The 22,941-nt window shown below is 36.6% G+C and overlaps 3 protein-coding genes across 5 annotated transcripts in view; all 3 read right to left on the reverse strand.

Annotated features, from left to right (window-relative positions):
- Positions 1 to 19,529, reverse strand: part of LOC132791112 (box A-binding factor) — a 50,779-nt gene extending 31,250 nt beyond the window's left edge. For 2 of the 3 annotated variants that reach the window (XM_060799916.1, XM_060799914.1), the window contains exons 1-2: positions 19,389 to 19,529; positions 17,998 to 18,331 (exon numbers count right to left, since the gene is read on the reverse strand). The gene's annotated coding sequence lies outside the window, so the exon portion shown is untranslated. Of the gene's footprint in view, positions 1 to 17,997; positions 18,332 to 19,329 lie in introns of all 3 variants that reach the window. The other variant, XM_060799915.1, reaches the window with a different exon arrangement.
- On the reverse strand, positions 12,462 to 13,695 carry LOC132792949 (protein enabled homolog). Its single transcript, XM_060802489.1, has 2 exons — positions 13,527 to 13,695; positions 12,462 to 13,466 (listed from the first exon to the last, which is right to left on the reverse strand). The coding sequence occupies exons 1-2, from the start codon at positions 13,570 to 13,572 to the stop codon at positions 12,778 to 12,780; spliced, it is 735 nt and encodes a 244-aa protein (XP_060658472.1). The 5' UTR covers positions 13,573 to 13,695; the 3' UTR covers positions 12,462 to 12,777.
- Positions 16,481 to 16,965, reverse strand: LOC132791699 (ribonuclease kappa). The gene has a single exon (XM_060800731.1). It carries the CDS (start codon positions 16,881 to 16,883, stop codon positions 16,557 to 16,559), a length of 327 nt encoding a protein of 108 aa, XP_060656714.1. The 5' UTR covers positions 16,884 to 16,965; the 3' UTR covers positions 16,481 to 16,556.
- Positions 19,530 to 22,941: the final 3,412 nt, after the last annotated feature.

A 22,941-nucleotide genomic window follows, 5' to 3' on the forward strand; every position in this document is an offset into this window, starting at 1 on the left:
GGTTTAGCTTATTACCCGGAAAATTGAAGGTGAACTTCACATGGTGACGACCACACTTCACATGGCGTTTTCCTCAACGCTTTTCCTATTTCCCATACCGAAAACCGTTAACCGTAAACCCAGCAAACGGCGTCATTGCCAAGTGCGAAAATGGCGCAAACAAAAAAACACTACAATCGAATGAAAGATGGAAAAATGAAAAGTTGTTGTAGCACTTGCTGCGCATCAGATTCACAGACAGACAGAGAGAGAGAGAGAGAGAGATAGATGCGACCACATAACTGAAAAATCAAACAGAGTTAATTATGTGCATTCAATGCTTTAATTAATGTTTTCTATCGATTGAAGACAAGGAGACAGAAGCCGAAACAGTGAAAGTTATTAACTTTTTTTAAACAGCAATCGCATTCGCAATGAAAGAGACAGCGCGACACAGTTGGAGCGAGACAGCGATACACGTAATACACATGAATTAAATCAATGTTAATATGAATCGCAAGTGAATAAGCTGCAAACTTGTTGTGCGTGCGAAATACTCAAACGATTCATTTGCTGTTGTGCGTGTGAGTGTGTGAGTGTGTGTGTGTGTGTGTGTGTGGGCCACACTCAGACTGGAGACTGAGTGGTTAACTCCTCTTCATCCATATGATGCGCAGGTGAAATTGAATTTAGCGGGACTCATCAATGAAAGTGCGAAAACAAGTCGTGGGAAGCTCAAAGCCTCTTCTCTGCCTTATAAGTACGAATACCAAATATGCGTCTTCATTTCCCAATAGTATACGAAATATATATTTATACGAATGCCCAATTATTACTGTAATTTACAATTTTATTCATTTTGCGAGGGATGTGGAAATGAACTTAATCTGCTTACAGTTATTTGGTAGACAACTCATTAACAGTCTTTTCAATTTCTTTGACTTCAATAAGTTTTATCTTTCATACTGAAACTTTGTGAAGATAAAATTTGTCTCACTTGTATTCTGAATGTTAATCGATCAGTTTCGACTCATCACACATAACCTTAACTTGCGATTCTAATACTCTGATTTAGCTTATAAAAATGCAAATGAAGACATCTGTTTTCAGACTCACAATATACCATGGTCAACAGCTAATTTAAAGCATGATGATAATACCATAAATTTATTTAAAACAAAATATTACCCAAGCTACAAATATGACATCCAAGCATTATGTTGACTACTTCATTAGATCAAACAATTGGCGTAAATAATGCGATTTGTAATATCGCTTTATTTGTCGATCTATTGTTGTAGTTTTATTCAAACATTTTTTTGCTTTCTTTCTATTTCTATGAGTTGCCATAAATCTGTGTGGCATTTGTTTAAATTTGTTTCGCAAAAGGCAGCAACGAAACTCTATAAATAAATGTAGAAATTTGCCAATTTGATTCGAAGCTTTCCTCTTTGTCCACAACCTCCCTCTAAACAAAACCAACTGTGGAGCTTACATAATTCCAGAGCAGAGTGCAAATTTCTATTCGCAAGTTTCCATAATTTAATGACAGCTGTTTATGGGCTCGTAAACTTGCCTTCCGCTGAGGAGGAATTTCGCTTTAAACCCCCCTTTGAAAATAAAACTAAATACAAGTTTCGATACAATATTTGCGACTTTCGCTTTTAGGTAAGTTTCGAGACGAGAGTCAAGAGTTTTCTGCTAGATTTTCTTCGGCATCCCAATCCCAATGATTTGCAAATCGAAATATTTTCTAACAGCGAGTTACAAAATATGTTTCGGTTGCAGTTTCTTTTTTGTTGTTTTTTTGTTTTGTTGCTGCTTGCAACCAATTAGCGGTCGAATTGCTAAGATACACAAATAATAAATCTAAGACTAATACAAATATGCAATGCCAGCAACAACAACAACAACAATAGCGCTGCATGTTGCATGTTCGCTGTAATGTGGCTAATGCAACCGGTTGCTGCCCAGCCGAAAAACTGCAACTGCAACTGCAACAGCAACGGCGGCGGTGGCAACAACGACTTTCCATTTTCAAATGCTTTTCGCAGCCTTCACGACGCGACGCGACGCGTAGCATTGCGCCGGCAACTGGCCACGGCAGCAACATCGGCAACAACAGCAACAACCACTGCATCCACAACGGCAGCAACATCGACAACTTTTCATTTCGTTTTTCACGCGGCGCATGCCAAACAAAAAATAAATAAAAAAAAACTAATAAAAAAAAAACAGAAACGACCAAAAAGTGCAAACCAAGCGACGAATTTTATAACCGTGCGAAGGGTACTTAAACTTGTTGTTTAAGGTCGTAACTCCTGCAGGCAGCAAAATAATCAGCTATATAAGACTTCAGTACCTTTTAGCATTAAATAATTTATAGGTAATTTAGGTTGCTCAACAATTGTTTTTATATATATATTAATGTGGTTATAATGCAAATTAAGTTTTGGAAATATTATTTATATAATCACATTATCCAGAAATATTAAAAATATATAAAGTTTAGATTATATATATTAAATCCATATTAATATATATAATCATAATATATATTTACATAATAATCATAATCTAACCTTTAAATAAATATGATATATTTTATATTTCTAAACTAATGTGTTTAAAAATGTATTTGAAATAGTTGTTTTTTTTTTTTTTAAATACATAAGAAATGTTTGTGATCTTTATAATGTACTATATATAAAACGCAGCTCTAATACTAACTAATTTGGAATTATATCATTTTATTTAAATACAAAAAATATGTATAAATCTAAAATATTCTTTTTTTCACTACACAAATATTTCAATCTTTCTGATGTCTATAGAAGTCAAGGCTAGATTGATAAATTCTGAAATATGAAATATACTATAACTCATAAAAATACTACATTATCAAAGTCTACTAATAATATTCTACAACAATGTTGAATAAATGGATTCTTTTGTAATATTTAGTGCCCTTCAAATATTATTAATTATTTGCATCAATTAAGTTAATTAGCTGATTAAGCTGTGGAGTGGAGATTCATTTGCATAATCCCCTCTTAGCGTGGATGACGCACAATAAGCGTGTTTGTGCGGCGACTCATCTCGAATGGCTTTTGTCGACTTGGCCATTTTGGAGAATTGTTAGTTGAAAACTGAAACTTGTAGCGATGTCTGCGCTCTGTCTACGCAGCTGGAAGTCCCCGTCCCAGTCTCAGTCTCAGTCCCAATCTCAGTCTACGGGGCGAAGACCTGGCTGCAGTTGAAGTTGAAGCCAAATCGTAGTTGAAGTCGCAGTCGAAGTGGATGCCGTGTGGCAAGTGCTGCAATGTTGACAATTTTTAGTTGCCGTTTTGTTGTTGTCGATGTTTTTGTTGCTGTTTCTGTTGCTGTTTCTGTTGCTGCTATTGACCGGTCTTTGCCTTTCACGACAGACCAAGTTGGGGCATGGTTATTAGTGGGCGTTTGGTTGTTGCAACTGCTACTGGCTGTTGTTGTTGTTTCTGTTGCTGTTGCTGTTGGAGTCGCTACAAACGACGCTTTTGCTTTCCACAGCAATAATTGTCGTTTGCCTTTTTTGGGTCTGCACACAGCGGAAACGTTGCTGATTGCACTTGCAACAGCACGAGTTGAATGCACCACGTTTCGTCTTATTATTATTATTGCTGTTTATTGTTCAACAGATTCGACTACTTTGATTTGCTTTTAGCATTTGCATCCTACACAAACGGAAGCCCCAGGCAAATAAACATTCAATATACCACAACAAATAACAAACAATAAACAAACGCTGTCCGCACATCAGATGATGAGTCAAGCATATAAAATTCTATAGGCGCAGATTGGCGTGGCAAGTTGTCTTCGGGGGAGCTTGCCCCCAAGTCGTGAGTCTACTTCCGTTCACTTCACATGCGCCACAAAGGGCCTCAAAGTTAAGCTCAACTCAAAATATGGCTTAGACAGCGGAAACAATTTACGCGCACTTAATGCGGCAAACTTCTAATGCGATGTTGTGCTTTGTAGTTTGTACTTTGTAGTTGAGTCTTGGATTTAATATGGTTTTTGTGATAGTTTACCAATATACCAAGTATAGATTTTGGTATATATTATAATAAGCAATTACATTGACGGTCCTTTCTTTGTTTATGACATTTTTAATAGGTTTTTTTGTATTTCTTATGTTAAAATTTAAAGAAATGAATAAATAAATATATATATAGACCAATTATAGATTTTGGTATATATTTCAGTATATTAGTATATGGAGCTCGATTTACAGGCTTATCTTTGTTTATTACATTGTTAATAGTTTTTTTTTTGTAAATTTGTGTCTTTTTTCCCATTTTCTATCTTAGATATTTCTGAATTGAAATTGGTTTCTTAGAATTGGATTTTTATAGTTTACCAATATACCAAATATAGATTGTGGCATATTTCGTATATGTTTTATAATTGTTGTTTCTTTCTTTTATAAAAAGATTAACAAAAATGCCTTTAAAGAAATGAATCAATAAACTATTTCTGTATTTCTCTATTTCTCTATCTCTCTCTCTCTCTCTCTCTCTCTCTCCCTCTCTATCTATGTCTATCTCTCTATCTTCGATATTTCCGATGGAAATTGGATTCTCTGTTGCGCTATAATTGCCATTTGCATGCTGCAGGAATTCCAATCAAGTAACTGGTCCATTAGCTGAACTGCAGCTGAGCCTCAGACCTTTTTTTGGTTAAGTGAGAACACATTCTCTATGGTAAATGATTTCCTTTGCACTGCTTCCTAGACATTCATCATGCAACAACAATAAATAAAGTGGAAAACTAACAAGAACACAGCTGGAAGCTAGGCACTGGGAACAACGCCTCACAATATAATGCAGTGCTTTGACCTTTTTCGGGTCTATTAACATTAACATCGGCGTTAACGTTTAACATTAAGCAAGTGACCGTTAATGTTAACAGCAGCAAATGCAAACGAACTGACTGAAAGTTGACGCCTTTCTACAGTTGACAACGTCATCAGCATTGTTGTTGTTAGTTCGTGTTGTTGTTGTTGTTGTTGTTGCCGCTGTTGGGCACATTTTTACCGTTTGTAAGCTGTCATATTTCTTGTCATTTATGAAGCGTGAGTTGTGTGTGTGGTTGTTGTTGTTTGGCCCAACTAATTTGTTATTATTTTGACATTAATTTGTTGATGATTTCTGAATGGCTCTTGCTGCGGGCACTGAATAATTTGTTATTATCGCTAGATCTGCATTTCAGGCTTTGCTTTGGCTTATTGCCTCAAGTGAAATGTGAATGAACTCAAATTTCAAGTCAGAAATCGCTTAGAGAGCCTATGGAAACAACCAAGAATACTAGAGGTAAATACTCATAAATATCATCTGAATATTTCAACAAATGACAAGTTAAACAAATATTTCAGCGAAATGGAAGCAACCGGATTTCCATAGTAGAGTAACTGTTTACTGTGAGCACTCAAATTGTTGTCTGCCTGTCCGTCTGCCCGTCTGTCCGTCTTCATTAACGTTTAGAACTCAGAGACTGTAAGAGCTGACGATTTAAAAGTTGGACTCATAAACCATGTGAATACTATTTACATTTCCAAATGTAAATCAAATGACTAAAATATTTCTATTAAAAGAATTTTACTTGTAAATAAATAAATAAAACTGTACATACAAATATTTTGTACAGTTTCATTAATAGTTATTGAAAGTATTTTTTAAGTAACGCTAATACTAAACCGTGGCATTTTTGTTTCCATTTCCCGCACTTGGATGTTTCCACTTGGATGATAGTCAACTCGTGTTTCCACCTGCCTGCGTCCACATTGTCAATGCTAATAGCTAAGAGCTTTGCAGTTGCAACTATGTAAGTATGTAAGTGTGTAAGTGGCAATAGCAATGCGGTGTCAACTACGTGCGGCCTAAAATATTCACGCAATTTCCTGTCCACTTTGCGCTCCTCACAACAAATGGTCATATACACGTATCGTGTTTGGGTTTTTGGCCTGTACGCAGTGCATTTAAAACGTAAACAGCACAAATTTCTTGTTAATTACGCCACTCACTATCATTAACACATTTCCTTGTCATCATTCTGCTGACCCAATTTTCGCGGTAAATAATATGAGCGACTAAAAAGCGACTTTTACCCCACATTGGAATTAAACAATTCCATTTAGTGCTCTTATTGTTGTTTTTTTGTGTGTAAAAGATTGCAAAAAAATGTTTTCAACTTATTCATTAACGCTGACAGCTGCAATTGCCCCGAGGCGATCCAGAAAATGACATCGGACAGCATTATAATTAAATGTGAATCCAATTTCTGGAGCCACAAAAATTGGAGCAGCAGAAAAGAAAAAACGCTACTCAGAAATTGCAAGTGGTATTTGACAGAAAGTGAATTCTTTACATAAATACATATATCAAAATGAAAATGCCGAAATTCAAATGAACTTGACCGCAGTGTAAAACGATCTGGCAACGCTCATTCGAATTGGCTAAATGACCATGACAAAGTGTAAGCATATCTGCAGAGTTTGTTATTTGGTAACAAGATTCACACGCTTTTTGTCAGCGCACGATCATCATCATCATTATCATTATCATTAACGCAATCATTATCTTGGGCAGGCAGCAATTAAAACGAGAGCGAAAGCCAACAAGGCATTTAACAATAACCATTGCATAGTTTTAGTTTTTTTTTTTTGTTAACAACGACGAAAACAATAAACAAATAAAAGTAACACATCATTCACTTAAAGCCAAGTCGCAATTGAGAGCTTTCGCTGCGAAGACTAAATGTTGAATTGAGTGAAAATTGATATTGTTGATGAGAAAACCTAATTAAATGCAAATTGTTGTGGGCAGTTTAATGATGCCTCCCCCACCCCCACCTCACCCCATCTCAGTCCACTTTTTGTCCAGCGTTGTAAACCCTTTTTGGCCGCAGTCAAACTCAATTAATCTTTGGCCAGTGGTCTGCATTCTTTTTTTGCTGATATATGGCCCAAAGATTCGAGTCGAGGCTCCAAGAAGTCCGAGACAGAGACTCCAAGTGGTGGGCTGGCATTTGAGGCGGCCTTAGCGGTACTTCGACTTAAGAGGCCCCAAAAAATTAACCAGAGACAAATCGCTTACGCCCCCAGGCCAGCAATATGAGCAGCATAACAATTTAATATAACAATTTATACGCACACACACTCACATGTGATATATTTATAAGCTAAATGGTAAATGCGATGTACATAATTTAATTTATAACAAAGACGATGGCAGCTGTGCACCGTGGGCACTGACTTAAAGGGGAATTTTGTTTAGTTACCATATTTATATTTTATAAATTATCCAAAGCATTAATTATTCAATTGAAATCATTTATTTAAATTTATCTCTTACATTGTTTTAACATTATCCGAATCTTTATGTTGATTCTACATTAATTCATAATTTCTTCAATAAAAGAAATCACACTATTTATGCCACACCCACTTCTGCCGCCTCAAATCGATAAGAATTAGAATAGCAAAGCATCATTATGAAGGTAAAGCTCGATTTTTGCACAGACAATACAAACTACAGTATTTGATATTCCTGATTATAGAAGTTATTTACGAAATACTTTGTATCGGTAAGCAGGCGGTCTTGTTTGGTATAGTTTACACTCTTTGGTATATTTTCAAAGTAGAACTATACAAATATACTAAATATAGTCTTTGGTATATTAAATTATATTATCGATTTTATTTAGAAGACAAAACCACGATAAGTAAAAGATAGATAGATATAAATGACATTATCCGAATCTTTATGTTGATTCTACATTAATTCATAATTTCTTCAATAAAAGAAATTACACTATTTAACATATACCACACCCACTTCTGCCGCCTCAAATCGAAAAGTATTCGAATAGCAAATCATTCTTATGAAGGTATAGCTGCGATTTTTGCACAGACCATATTAACTACAATATTTGTTATTCCTGATTATAGAAGTTATTTACGAAATACGTATTGTTTGGTATATTTTACACTCTTTGGTATATTTCCAATGTATAACTATACAAATATACTAAATATAGTCTTTGATATATTAAAGTATATTATCGATTTTATTTAAAATTGCTGAAAGGTTGTGAACTATTCACAAGACAAGATCACCATAAGTAAAAGATAGATTGATAGAAATTTGATTATTTCTAGTTTTGTAATATATTTACGTATTTCAGTTTCAATTCTCAGAGCTAACCTCACAATAGCTAACTTGTGGATGAAAAGGCTGCGCAGCGTTGCCAGATCGTCTCCCACATTACATTTGCAATGCAAAAAAGCTTCGCATTTGCTTTCCATTACGCCAAAAAGCCATGAAATTTCAAGTGTTTAGCCTAATTCCACTGTGCTGTGAGTAACATTTGAAAACTGTGCAGATCACTGAAGACTGAAGAGGTAAGGTAAAGATATTGAGTTTTGGGGCGTGTGCGAATCAGAGGCGGACTCAGGCCAAAATAAATAATGAGTGCGTTGCTGTTGTTGTTGTTGTTGTTGGCGCAGCTGACAGGCATCAAAGTTATCCAGAAGTCGGCCCCACAAGTCAATGAAACGTGGGCAAGTGTATTAAAAATTAATTAAAAGAGAAAAACAAAAACAAAAACAAAACCAACTCGAACGAGAAAGCGCAGAAAGTAACTAGAGAAATGCTTATTATTATTATTATTATGACTTCAATATGAGTCAGCCACAAAAGCAGAGCTGAAGCCGAAGCCAAAGCTAAAGCCTCAGCGTGGCAAGAGCTACGTGAGTTGCACACCAAAAACGCAGTTAGAACATGCCGCAAAAGCAGCAACCAGGCAACGGCAATGTTCAATGGCTGCTAGCAAATTGATTGCCAGCGAGAGTAGAGAGTTGATCAGCGAGAAAGAGAGAGGGATAGAGAGAGAGAGAGAGACTAGCAGAGAATTGACCCACTGTTTGCCAGAGTATCTTGGCGTTAGAATTGTGGCTCGTTTAACTGCTGTCGATGTCGATGTGGATGTGGCTAACTGTGGCAAGACCTCAATATCAATAGAGAACATGGCTCGGCACGCTTCCTCTAAAAAGCAAGTGAATAATTCGACCGACTGCCGCGAGCCAAATAATATGCGGCATATTAACTATTGTTGTTGTTGTTGTTGCTGTTGCTGTCCAATTTGCATAATTAGCGAACACTTTTCGGGGCATTTAACAGCGCTTCTTTAATCACCTTTTAAGTGAGAGTTTGGCATTATTGGCGGCGAGCAGGGAAAGTCCGCACCGAATAATGAATGAAGAGATTCTTTAGCATAGGCCAAGTGTCATTATCAAAAGAAAGGCCATTCAACTCGGTGGCAAAAAAACACACAAAATAAAAGATACAAAGCACATTCCCCAACAACACTCAAGTGCAAGATGCTCCAGAGTGTAGAGTGTAATAGCATCAACTGGATATAAGTATTTGCTTTATTTCTGCTGCATGCCTCGTCTGCTGCTCTGGGCATCTGTGGAATGCAACGGGCAACGGGCAACGGCAGCTGCCATAACACAGAAGCAACCTATTGAAAATGAAATGCAGTCCAACAACAATGACTACTAACTCAAGTCGCGCCACACACACACACACACACACTCACACACAAACGATTATGATTTTTCCGGTCATACTACAGACGCTGTTCGCTGCTTTGACGGAGGCTTGTAACAGGTGGCAGACATCATCTACATACATCAGCATCACACCATCAACGTCAGCCGTTGCAAATATTTACATGCGGCTGGCGATAAGCTCGGCTAACTGCCGCGATAAGAGCTGATACTAGAGAAACAAACCAAAAAGAGAAAATCTTTGTTTGTTTTCTTAGTTTTTGGGTTAGGCACAAAAAAGAGACCTTTACCCGGAAGCCATGGGTGTTGCAACTTGGCAGCTTGGCCAGCTACTTTTACTTTAAACTAGCTTGCATAATGCACTTCACATGCAGCCCACAAGATACGAGATACAAACGAGATACAGATACAGATACAGATACACGCCCCATATAATGCGACAAAAGAGTCGCACTAAGCGCGCACGATCCGAGCGCTAATTCAAACAAATTGCAGCATAAATGCATTATAAAAGGCAGAGGAGCAATCGCAGCGGACGGACTGGCCAGTGTGACCGTGCGACAGTCTGACAGCGTGACAGTGTGACAGCTGCTGCAGCTAGAATGCGCCGCTGCCCAAGAAAATGCACATGATAAATTACGCTGGACGAGCTGCTTTCAAATGTGGGCAGTACACATCGCACACTGAACTGAGAGGCTAAAAAACTCAAAAATTCAGATGAGAAATATCTCATTTGTATTACAAAGATGTTTGTAAAATAATAAAGGTTTATGAACAAAATATTCCATTAAACAAAGTATCAACAACACAATTTAACTTTTATTACTTTAAAGTTTAACCAAATTCTATATAAATATATAAGTTCTTTATTAATATTTATTACAAAAATGATTATTATTAAATATTACAAAATCTGGAACACATTACAATGGAATCTATAAATCAGAAATATCTCATTTGTATTACAAGATGTATGAAAGGTTTATGAACAAAATATTCCATTAAACAAAACGTCTAAGTATCAACATCACAATTTAACTTTTTTACTTTAAGTTTTAACAACATTCTATATAAATATATAAGTTCTTTTTTATATTTATTACAAAAATGATTACTATTAAATATTAAAAAATGTGGAACACATTACAATGGAATCTATAAATTTCTGAGCCTCATTAGTTAATGTGATTTTTAATGTATCAGTGCGGATATTTGATACTTCATATTTCATAGATATTTTATGTGTACAAGCGAATCAAAGTCGGGCAATAGACTAAACTAAGCAACAATCGTATCGCGTTACGCTTTAATTCGTATTCAGTGTTCGTTTACTGCTCCATTTTGTAGAGCTACTAAAACAATAAGCTGCATTTTGTATTTTCATGCATTCGTTAATTAATGATGATGATCACGTTGATGATCGGCTCGCTTCGCCCCACTGTGCAGCAAGTGTTTTGTTGTTATTGTTATTATACGGCTGCAACTAATTTGATTAATGATAAGCCGAGCTTAACTGACGACGATTGTGATTCATTATGTGCGCACATCCAGCACACTTAGCACAACAGATACAGATACAGATACGTCTATATCGAGAGAGAGAGAGAGAGAGAGAGAGAGAGAGACAGATACAAATGCAGATAGATTGTTGCCATAGAATCCGAATCGAGTGCCAAATGCAATGAAAGAACATTATTTTATTAGCTAAACAACAAGTGACCGTTGTGCGTTGCTTCAATTGAATTTTTCGCTCTCCGCGTTATCTATGAGATACAATTTAGAATTGTGCGTTTGCGAGCATTTGTGTGAATATATGAATATGCCGCATTCAGTTCGCTGATTACATGCAATGAGCCACTTCCTTTGCAGTAATGCCATGGATGGAAGCTGTTGTTATATCGATATCCACAGCCAAGTCTATTGGCTCCATTGGCCAGTTGGCAGACTCTCATTTGGGTCAAAACGAATCAGAATGACGGCGACGGCGAGTTCTAGATCAATCTCCATATCGTTGTGCAGCTGTGATCTCGATAATGCAGCTGCATCGTTTTATTCGCCTTTCTTCTTTTCGTGATTAATCGACATTGAAATAGAAGTGTGTCTAACTTAAACATCCTCCTCTTTTTGGATATAAAGTATTTGTTTTCATCTTTGAAATTGTTTCAACATTACACTTTATGTTGATAATACTAACACTATATTATTTTCATATTTAAAATAATCAAACTAATAACACATTTGTTTCTTCATGATTGTAAAACTGAACAGAAAGTAAAATTATGTTTTGAAAGCTAGAATTCTTGAGTTTCAACACTTTCCAATATTACAAAAAAATCTTGAATCAAATGTTAATTTTCAAAAGTTCCTAAATAAAGATTGAAATCAAATTTTTGATATTCAAAACTATTGTTTCCATTTTTTGGGAATTCAACAATTTTATTTAATCTTAAGTTATTGTTTTGAAATTGAAAATTCTTTTATTAAAATCTTTGGAATCCATTAATTTTATTTATTTAAAAACATTCCGAATTAGAGAATTTTATTCTTCAAGCATCGTTTGAAAAAAAATCCTCGAACTCAAGAATTGTATTCTTTGTTGAAGGTGAAAATCTAAGCTAAACGAATATTTTAATTGTCTTCTACAAATCTAAATGTGTTATATAGATATTGTTAAAGATATATCATGTGTTTTGTTGCGAAAACAAAAATAGCACTAATTTTATTTTAGAATTTTTTCTATTTTTTTCTTGTAATAAATATTTCAAAAATAATTTCTAATATATAATTTAGATATTTATTGTAATAAAAAAATAAAAATTCTATTTTTAAAAATTCGATAAAATGATTCTACAGATTATAGATTATTCCCAGTCTGTGACCGAACCGTTGCGAGTTTTATTTTATCAACAGCAACATTTTGCATTTTTATTTGCTTAAAACTTGGAACAGTGTAAATAATTTGTCAGTCCATCAGTGTTTGCAAATCTTTTCTATATCCCTATAGTTATTCTTTGTTTGTGCTTGATTTTCTGATCTTTGATTTGTTGTGCCTAACTTTTGTTGTGCGTCATATTTGTGCCATTTTTTTTTTGCTGCTGGTGTTGCAAGCTTCAAAGTGTAAAATGAGAATTAAAGTGTTATTTGTTCTTTTTTAATTAAGTGTATTCCTTGAATCCTTTCCTCTTGTACTACTTTCGCTGCTTGGCTTGCTGCGCCTCCTTTTCCTTCTGCTGCTTTTCTCGCTCCATTTTGATCTTGTTGCGCTCCTTTTCCTGCTCATCGATACGCTTCAGCTCTTCGCGCTCCCAGCTCTCGAATTCCTCGCGCTCTTGGGTGAGCTGCACCAGCTCGGCCAGTTCGCCATCGGAGACACCTTCGTCGATGTCCTTCTGCATGAGTTCCACCTCACGTGCCATCGCCTCCTTGGCCTTGCGACGTCGCACCTTCAGCTCCTTGGCATCCTTGAGATCCTTCTGGCGCTGCTCGCGCTCCTCTTTCTCCTGCTGGCGACGCTCCTCTTCGCGCTGGAACTCCTCCATCTCATCCTCGGTGTAGGGATACTCGGGCACAGTGGCATTCAGCATTGGCCTGCCCAAGCTGATGCCCAAGGCGATGCTGCCCACAACGGCCAAGATGCCGCTCAACAACACCAAATTGTACTTGCTGTTCTTGGCATGCCAATGCTGCATGAAATCGCCCTCGGGCTTGGGCAGATCACTGAAGATGGCATGGGTGCCACCGCTGGGAAAGTAGCCCCACTTTGGCTGAGGCTTCTCCGAGAGATTGCATTTGGACGCCGACGTGGCCTTGCTCGTCGGTGCCTTAGCCGCCAGTTGTCGTGTGATATAGACCAAGCCATTAAAGCAACTGCCACGAACTGCAAATCGGAAATGAGCGATGCATCCCTGGTTGATGGTACAACGTGGCGTATACTTACTATCGCGAGACAGCCGCGTTGGAGTGGCCATCAAAAGTCTGGACATGCTTGCTGCCTCTTCTGTCTCTTCTTATGATTGGTGAGCGTAAAATTTGATTGCTTATCGTTCAAAGTGTGACTGTTCAAAATATCATTGTCCGAACCGACAATAAATCATTTTCCCAAAAGCTGCTACGATTCAATGCAATTCAACTCGATTCAATTCAGTTCTATTCTCAATTTTCTCTATTTTCAGTTCTCAACTTTCGTAGCGACTTTCTAATCTATTGTGTTGACAAGCTGTTGGACAAATATCCAACACTTGGCGAAAATGTATTGAACAAACTGCAAGAAACTATAGAACTCAACGAAATCTCACTTTTTATAAGGGTTCTACAATCAAAGAAGATTTGCAACTATTCTTATAATATATAAAAAACCTGGTACCAAAAAAAAAAACTGATATTTTCACGTTTGCAGGTTTGCAATGTGTGATGTATGTAATTCACTTTTCGGTGGTGAACAAAAAAATAACGAATAGAAAAGCTGCAGTTGAGTGAGCGAATTTTCAATAGAAGCAGAACACTTAAAAAACGTTATTATGGTCAAATTAATATACCATACTAAATATACCGAAAGCTATATTTGGTATATACCAAATACACATTTTCAATAACAGCGAAACAGTTAAAAATCATTATTATCGATAAAATTAATATACCATAAAAATACTGAAATATACCGAAAGCTATATTTGGTATATACCCAATACGCATTTTCAATAAAAGCGAAACAGTTAAAAATCGATAAAATTAGTATACCATAAATATACTAAAATATACCGAGGGCTGTATTTAGTATATACCCAATACACTTCTTCAATAAACGCGAAACAGTTTAAAATCGATATAATCGATAAAATTAGTATACCATAAATATACTAAAATATACCGAGGGCTGTATTTAGTATATACCCAATACACTTCTTCAATAAACGCGAAACAGTTTAAAATCGATATAATCGATAAAATTAGTATACCATAAATATACTAAAATATACCGAAAGCTATATTTAGTATACCGATATACTGCATCATTTCAAATGTACCATAGAATACAAAATATACCAGATTATCAAACAAAGTAATGAAGATATTTTCCGTTGGCATAAAGATATAATTCCCTTATAGTCTTTTGAGTAGCGGGTTTATAAATAAAGTCATCTATGTATATAAAAGAAATTAACTAACAGATCCTTTAACGCTTCCAGTCTTTAAAAGAACACTGTATGTAAAGTTGCTTTATTTTAATTGTATTGTATTCACCCACATTTAAGCACGAACGACCCACAATTGAAATAAAGCAACTTCTGTGAAAAGAAAAGCAAGAAAACATCTTGTAGATCTACCTTAAATTTGACCCAAAGCAGGCATGTGTAAATCAGTATAATACTCGGTAAGCATCGAATCCATTTCGTGTGATAAGAGACAAACAACAACTAGAGAATCGTGTACAATAATTTACACAACGGTTAACATGTACATGGTGGCTCTTATCTCTGAAGACACTTACGCCAAAAAGCAGAAGACACCAAACGCAGAGGTAGAGGGCAGAGGGAGACGCAGAGACAGTCTAGAGTCTAGACCCACACTCAGACTCAGACGCAGACTCAGACGCAGAGGAGTGAGTCAAAGAAGTCACAGCGCATTAGCATGTTAGAGCACATCAAAAATTTCATGGAAATTTATGACGCCTAAAGAACAAATCTACAACCAAAAAACCAAAAAAGAAAAAAAAAGGTGTCACGTGCGCTGGGAGCAACAACAACAAGAAAAAACAACAGCAAGCATAAGAAGAAACTTGTCAAAATTGTTGAGTTGAGACGAATGCATAATAAAAGCTGCGATGGACAGCAACAGCAACAGCAACAACAACAGCGACAACAATAACACTAACAATAACAACAACAGTAAAAAGTAGTTCGTTGTAGTTAAAGTAGATAAAGAAGCTAAAGAGAAGCTAATCACGTCAGTTGCAGTCTACAACAAGACAACAACAACAGCAACAACAACAGCGACAACAAACATTGAGAATGCGGTCAACAAACTTGTTCCCCGTTGCATTTCTATCTCTACGTTCTACAACTGAGTGTGTGTGTGTGTGTGTGTGTGTGTGTGTGGGGGCGTGTGTCTAAGTGTATTGGAGTGTGGGTGTGGGTGTGGGTAGGTGAAAATAACTTGATCAGAATTATGAGTGCCGAAACATTGCCTTGATGGCAAGGGGAGGTGGAGGTGATCTACAAAATAAATATGTTAGATTTATGCATAAATCTATTCGAGAGCTGCACAAAGTGGTTCAAGTGATGCAGGAAACTCATTAGTTCGATTTGTGGCGAACCAACAAATTTCGATAAATTTTGTAAACAGAAATCATATATACTCAAAATGTACCCATTTTAATTTGCTATTCTTAGTACTACATTAAAATTCACTAACTATTATGGTAAATGGTATAAAGATTTTCATTAAAGTTAATGCGTTATTGTATATTTAACACATATTGTACTAAATTACCATTGCGGTACATTTAGATATCAATGCAACAAGTGCTAAAGTTGTACAAAAATTGTACAGCAGTAAAATGTTCTAATGTACCAATGAATTCATTATGAGAGTATTTACCAAGTGCAGAGTTGTTTGTACTAAGTGTATGATTAATTTGAATGCAGTTTCAAGAAAAGTACCAATATGTACCAAAAGTACCTATTTTCCATTTGTACTAAATGAATCAAATTATGTCTATACTAATTTGTACCTATACAAATGTACCATTCGTACCAACGAATTTGAAATGCACCAAATCAAGTTGCATTTTGATTAGTTAAGAGTGCGTTATTTATTAAATAATGTGCCAATATGTGGATATCTACAATAGTTGGTAAATAAATAAATAAACCATTTGTTAGTTAGTTCGTTTAGTTAGTATTATTTATGCAATATGCGACTAATCGCGTATTTATATACAGCGCAGTATAAATTGAAATAGTAATTTTCAAACAAGATGACTGCGACGAATCTCTGCATTCTTTTCCCTTATCATCTGCCGCTTCTTCATACGTATGCAGAGCAGCGAAAGCGTGGCAAACACGCCGTATAAAGCGGCTGTGGCATAGAAGCGTAGAGCAACATCCTTGTAGAGACGATCGGAGTCACTGCGAAATTCCTGCAGATTATCGTAGTTCTCCGCCAACGGCAGGTGGGTGACAAAGGCGAGGGCGTTGAAGGAGCAGCACACGCCCATCACCAGCAGCTGAATGAGGCCCCAGATGCTGATGAATAAGCAGAATATCGAACACTTCTTGTTGCAAATCAAGTTCATTTTAACGATCGACTTCTGGCTATGTGTGTAAATAAATTAACTACATACCTACATCGTCACTGATTTCAAATTGACTCTGACGGCAATGGCAAAGACAGGTGTCAGACACACACACACACACACACACACACATACAAACACTAACACACACATTTGAAATGAAAAGTTTTTGTCGCTCGATTCGAACGGATGGGGGCAGTATTCAGTAGCTGATCCCAGGTCTCTATGTCTAACCTTGTGTGAATTTAATGACATTAGATCTCGGCGGACCGATTGTGAAGTTCATGTGCCTGGCTGGCACCGGCAACAGTTATTGCTAGAGCAACCAACGTACTACACACACACACACACATAGATCAACTTTTTTCATTTTACCACTCGCTTTCGGTTGCGGTTGCGATTGCGGTTGCTGTTGCTGTTGTGTTATTTTTTTTTGGGTTGTTCAACCCAAACACACTTGGAGTCAGTTTCAATTGTGGTTTTAGTCCACGGATCGACAGCTGCAAGTGAACTTCTAAGAGCATTTAAGCAACTTTTTCAAATAATCCAAACTGATGAATCCCAACTTCTCTAAGAGATATATTTATATTTATATATTTTACATTCATTTATTATCATTCGAACATAATCATCTGCAAGTGAACTTCTAAAAGCATTTAAGCAACTTTTCAAACTGATGAATCTCAACTTCTCTAAGAGCTATATTTATTTATATATTTTGGATTCAAGCAACTTTTCAAATAATCCAAACTGATGAATTCCAACTCCCCTAAAAGCTATATTTACATTTATATATTTTACATTCATTTATTATCATTCGAATATAATCATCTGCAAGTGAACTTCTAAGAGCATTTAGGCAACTTTTCAAATAATCCAAACTGTTTATCAGTTCAGTTCAGTTCATCAAATTTCTCTAAGATCTATAGTTATTTATATATTTTACATTAATTTATTATCGCCCGAACATAATCATCTTTCTCGAGTGATTTCCTTTTATAGTAAAACAAACAAAAGTAATAATAATTCTGATTCACAAGCACTCAGGAAGTCACAATTATATTTCTATCCAGTCTTAAGGTACTATATATCAGTAATATTCCAGGGAACTCACCAGTTTTCCAAGTGGCACATAGAATGGAACTGTCCGCTTCTGCAAAACTCTTGCCTAGCAATGCGAAAACTTTGCAATAATCATTTGTGCAAAGTGTCTTGAAAATCCGTTACAAACTTCCAAGTTGTTGTGAAAATTCGTAAGTTGTTTTTTGCCGTTGCCAAATTTATTTTTATAATTTTTTTATTTTGGTTTTTCTTTTTCACTTGAATTTGTTGGTTTATGTTTTTGGTTTTTACATCACGTTTTGTACGTATTCGTTGGTTTTATGGGTCAGATATCTTTATAGTGTCTTGTTGTTGTTGTTGTTGCTGCTGTTTGTCATTAGCACTTGCTGAAATTTGTAATAGCTTCGATTAGGCACTGCCATTAATCGATAGTAAGAAAGACTATCGAGCTGGGCACTTAGTTCATTATTTTTTAACAGCGTAAAAAACAGGAAAAAGCTTTTCTTTTAAATGATTTGATTGGGTTTCAACAAACATATAAAGAGAAAACATGGAAAACCGTTTAAACAACGCAACGGACAGACACATTTTATTATTATGATAATAATTGGCAAACTATAAATTAACTTGAATTTAAAGACCTACAAAGTGGTTACAGTAATTCCAAGTAATCAATACGCGCACAGAAGTGAATTTAAGTAATTCCCCAATGGAGGTCAAGTCTGAAAACAGAAATCCCCCCTCCCCACTAAAAAGACAACAAAAAAAACCTTGACATTAGGGCGTTTAGTTGAAGTTTTGAATTTCACATAAAACACGCAATCCCAAATCAATCAAAGCTCAGTTGGAGGACAGGTTCCCTTTGCCCTCCCCCCCTTCCACGGCTTTTTCCATATGCGCATTCTTGTTGATCATGTTACACACACGCACACATGCACAACTGAGAACTGTTGTTATTTGCACTCGTTTAGGGTTTTAATTCCACATTTATTTTCACATTCACTAACATGTGCGTTTGTTTCATTTTTTGTCTCAGCTTTTTATTTTTATTTACTTCAATTGCAAACTTATCGGAACCGAAAAAAAAAAACTCATAAAGAAAACAGTTCAAATAGACTGCATAAAAAGTTATTTTTATAAGCGTAATTCATTTATTTGCTGATGGCTTTGTAATTGTTATAGTTGCTGATAAGAACAAGAGCCCAAGCGAATTGTTGTGTCTCGCAATTTGTTCGTGTCGTCTCTCTTATGTCTTGTTCCCTTCTGTCGCGACCGTTGTTGTTATTTGTTGCTTCTTGCTGCGATGCTTCTTTATTTGTTTCGCACTCTGTGAAACACTTGTTGAAAAGTACACAAACACACTCACACACAGACGCACACATACATAGGCAAGCAGTAAGAGCTCCGCGCACGTCTTTGAATTAGAGCTTGGCTCTAGCGTACCACATAAAAAGCAGGCTGGCTAAACAAAAGCCAAACAAAACACAAACACGAAATTGAAGCAGAAGCGGAAAGAGAACGTAAACTAAGCGTGCGCGACACAACCAACTTCCTCGACGTTCACTGCTGGAATAAATCGAGTGCACGAACGCGCCAACAGAGCGAGTGAGTTTGCCCGCCGAGCAGCATTTGAGAGCCAAAGCAATACTGCAGGCGCTTCGATGCAAGACTCCCCCTCACACTGTTAATGATAATTGAAGTTATTTGATTAAACTGACGCACTTTAACTGATCTAGCTCACCGATTGCTCATTTCTTTTTGTTGTAGTTGCAATATAAACTTAAATGCTTACAGATACAAAGACAACTGGGTGGCAATAAATTAGAATTTATAGAAGTTGTCAGCATATTTAAAATTTAGCATAGTCAAAATACATAAAATTACACTACAAGCAATTAACACATTCAAAAACACTCAAATTAAGTGCATATTTAATGGTTTTAAAATAGATTTAACCAACCAACTGTTAACGGCACGGCGCGCTGTTAGCCTAACATGTTGCTCTCTGAGAGAAACCGGCTTGCGCTCAATCACTGAGTGCAAATATTATTTTTAACTCAGCGCGCTCAACAAGTGTCCAGTGGTGGCACACCAAAAGCTGCCTGATATAAAACCGCTTGGAGTGCAATGTTAAATTGAGTGAGATTCAAATTGGAAAATAGCAATCAGCGTGTCATAGCAATCAGCTCGCTACAGGCTTCATATAAATTTTTTCCACCCGCAAATCTGTCACAGTGTTGTCAGAGTCGCTTTTTTCCCGTCAAAACTGGCTTTTTTCAAATGCCATTTGCTTGAAAAATTGCAAACAGCGGGCAGCGGGAATTCTGGCTTTTTTTTTAATAATTCTTTTTTTAGATTTTTTTTTCTATTTGCCCAAAATTATTACCTATAGGGTAGCTGTTCGTTCTGTCCAATGCTTGCCAACATTTTTAGTGACAAATCGATTCAAATTGGAAAATAAGAAAATTTCAATTAACGCTTGGTGTAAATAACGAAAAAATAAATAAATAATAATAAGAATTGCTTTTTCTATTTTACATGTTTGCAGTTCAAGTTCAATTTAAAGGACAATAGACTTTTATTTCTTTGGACAATTGACGATGTATCCTAAATTGGTTTTTTTTAAAATCGATATTCATGTATGTAAGTCAAATTGATTTTCGCTAACTACATTTTTAATGTTGACTATTTAACACCCTAGTTTTCCATTTGTACGTTTAAGAATTCGTTGATTGTCCGTTCGCATTTATCATAATTTAATTGACGCTTGGGTTGGTAAAATTGTTCTTGGCCAAAACAAAAGAGGCAATAAAAGCTCAGCTTTTATGGCAAATTAATCGGCCGTGCTCAAAGTCATTTTGGCATCATTAAAAGCAGATCTCAGATCTGTGTTCGCTAATTTGGCCGCAAACAAGCAGCTTACCGAAACTACTTCTATGGTGGGTCTCAGTTGGAACAATGGAACGCAGTTACGCCCATGCCTAGTTAGCATAAATTACTTAACATATTCTGACCATAATTGATTATATATAGTGTGGCGGTAATTTGCATAAATAAGTCAAGTCATAAAGCATTTATTGGAATACTAGATTGAAGTATGTAGTTAGTTGTCTCCTTAAAAGGCCATCGAAACTTTCGCAAGTGGCTCGTATTCGTATCGTATTGGCGGATTTCCGCTCCCAAGCTACTAGAATTTCCAGAAGAGCCACCCAAAACCGTAGACCCAACAGTTAAGAGCCCATGTGCTTCATTAGAGCCACGATTGGCGGCTGTCGTCTTAAAGTTAAAGTTGGTCATTTGATACAGCCGCTTGTTGATGTTATTAGCTAAAGCAGGGGAGTGAGGCACGACGATAGAGAAAGAGAAAGGAGTAGGAGGGGCGGGTACGAGAGGCGGAGATGAAGTGGGAGAGACATGAGCTCTCGAGCGATTAGCATGTTAAACAGCGGCTGCTTAAAGGCTATAATTAAGCGACATAAACTTGGGTATTAGGCGCTAAATACACACAGACGTACAAACACACACACACATCCACAAGCACGCACACTTGCAGGCAGACATGCAGACAGACAGCAAAAGCTTTAGCCTGGCGCATGCAGTGCAAGTGCAAGCGAAGACCGAGATGCAGTTGGAGAGAGAGAGAGCAGCTAGAGTAATAGAAGGGGAAACCATGGGGGAGAGTACGGGTGCCTCTTTCATGATTTGCATAACTGTTTGGCTGGGGCACGCACTTCACGTCTTTTTCGTTCTGCTGCTGCTGCTTCTTCTTCATCTTCTTTTTCTACTTCTACTTCTACTTCTACTTCTACTTCTATTTCTTCGGTTGGCGATGAGTTGCTGAGTCTGGCTGCCCCTCGAGAGCCTGGGCTTGCATTTGAAACAGACGGACGCCAAAACGAAAACGGAGGCAAACATACAAATATATACGCACACACATACATTAATATGCACCTGTCTACATACACGACGACACGTTGGGCTTTCATTTGCTGCTTAAGAAAAGAGTAAACAGCCGACAAGTCGCTTAGACTTAACATAGACACTGCCTACAATTGCCCATGGCGACTACAGGGTATAATCAATTGTAAGGTGCACCTTGGTTTTGCACTCAGTTTACAATTCTTTAAAGAACTTAAATGAAAAACAAAAATCTAGTGCTGTTATGTTTTAAGACATTTAAGACTTTAACTTTGCCACTATATCACAACTGATTAATTTTAATAATGATTATTAGTACTAAGAATAATTAAGATTAATACCAGACAAAGAATATGTTCTTGGTTCATTCTTAGAGTATCATCAAGTTCCACACACGCAACAGAACTTTCTTTCCCTTGTTGTGGTTGTTGTTGTGTTCGTAACACACAAAAGAATTTCCATCAATAATGTCAATAGTACTACTATAAAAACAACAACAACAACAACAACAAACACAACATAGCATGGCACTCCTTTTGACTACGGGGCTTTGAGGTTCAGTTTCTGTTTGGCAACCAACGTCAACGTCATTGTGGGGGGGAGGGTAACGAAGTTGGCCCAGACGAATTATGGCTATTAAAGCTGCTTGGGGTTTTAAGTTATTAGGCAACTTCAATTCCAAGCTGCACTTGACTCAAACACATATTTACATATTCACATATTTATTCATAGTTATTTCGATTAAGTTCTAAACCGAATCCTAGAAATCAATAGCTGAGCCATTGGACCGCACATCCTTTGAGTTTCTCCTTTCCCTTTCTATGTCGAGTTATCATGGCTAAATATGGATTTTAAGGTCAGTGCGCATTCACTCTGAAACCGACTGGGCGACTGTTCGAATAAAACCTCATCGAATCTCTCAGCAAATCTCACTTTCAGCCCCTTTAAATTGTCACAACATGTGAGAGTCTCTATAGGGGATGTGCTTGCTTCTGCCTGTGTTGTGTTTGCTCAACGCTTATACGTCATTAACTTCAGTGTCTTTGATCTAAATTTAAATGAAAATTACAAAAGCTTG

The sequence above is a fragment of the Drosophila nasuta genome, chromosome 3 (assembly GCF_023558535.2).
Source record: "Drosophila nasuta strain 15112-1781.00 chromosome 3, ASM2355853v1, whole genome shotgun sequence".
NCBI lineage: Eukaryota > Metazoa > Arthropoda > Insecta > Diptera > Drosophilidae > Drosophila > Drosophila nasuta.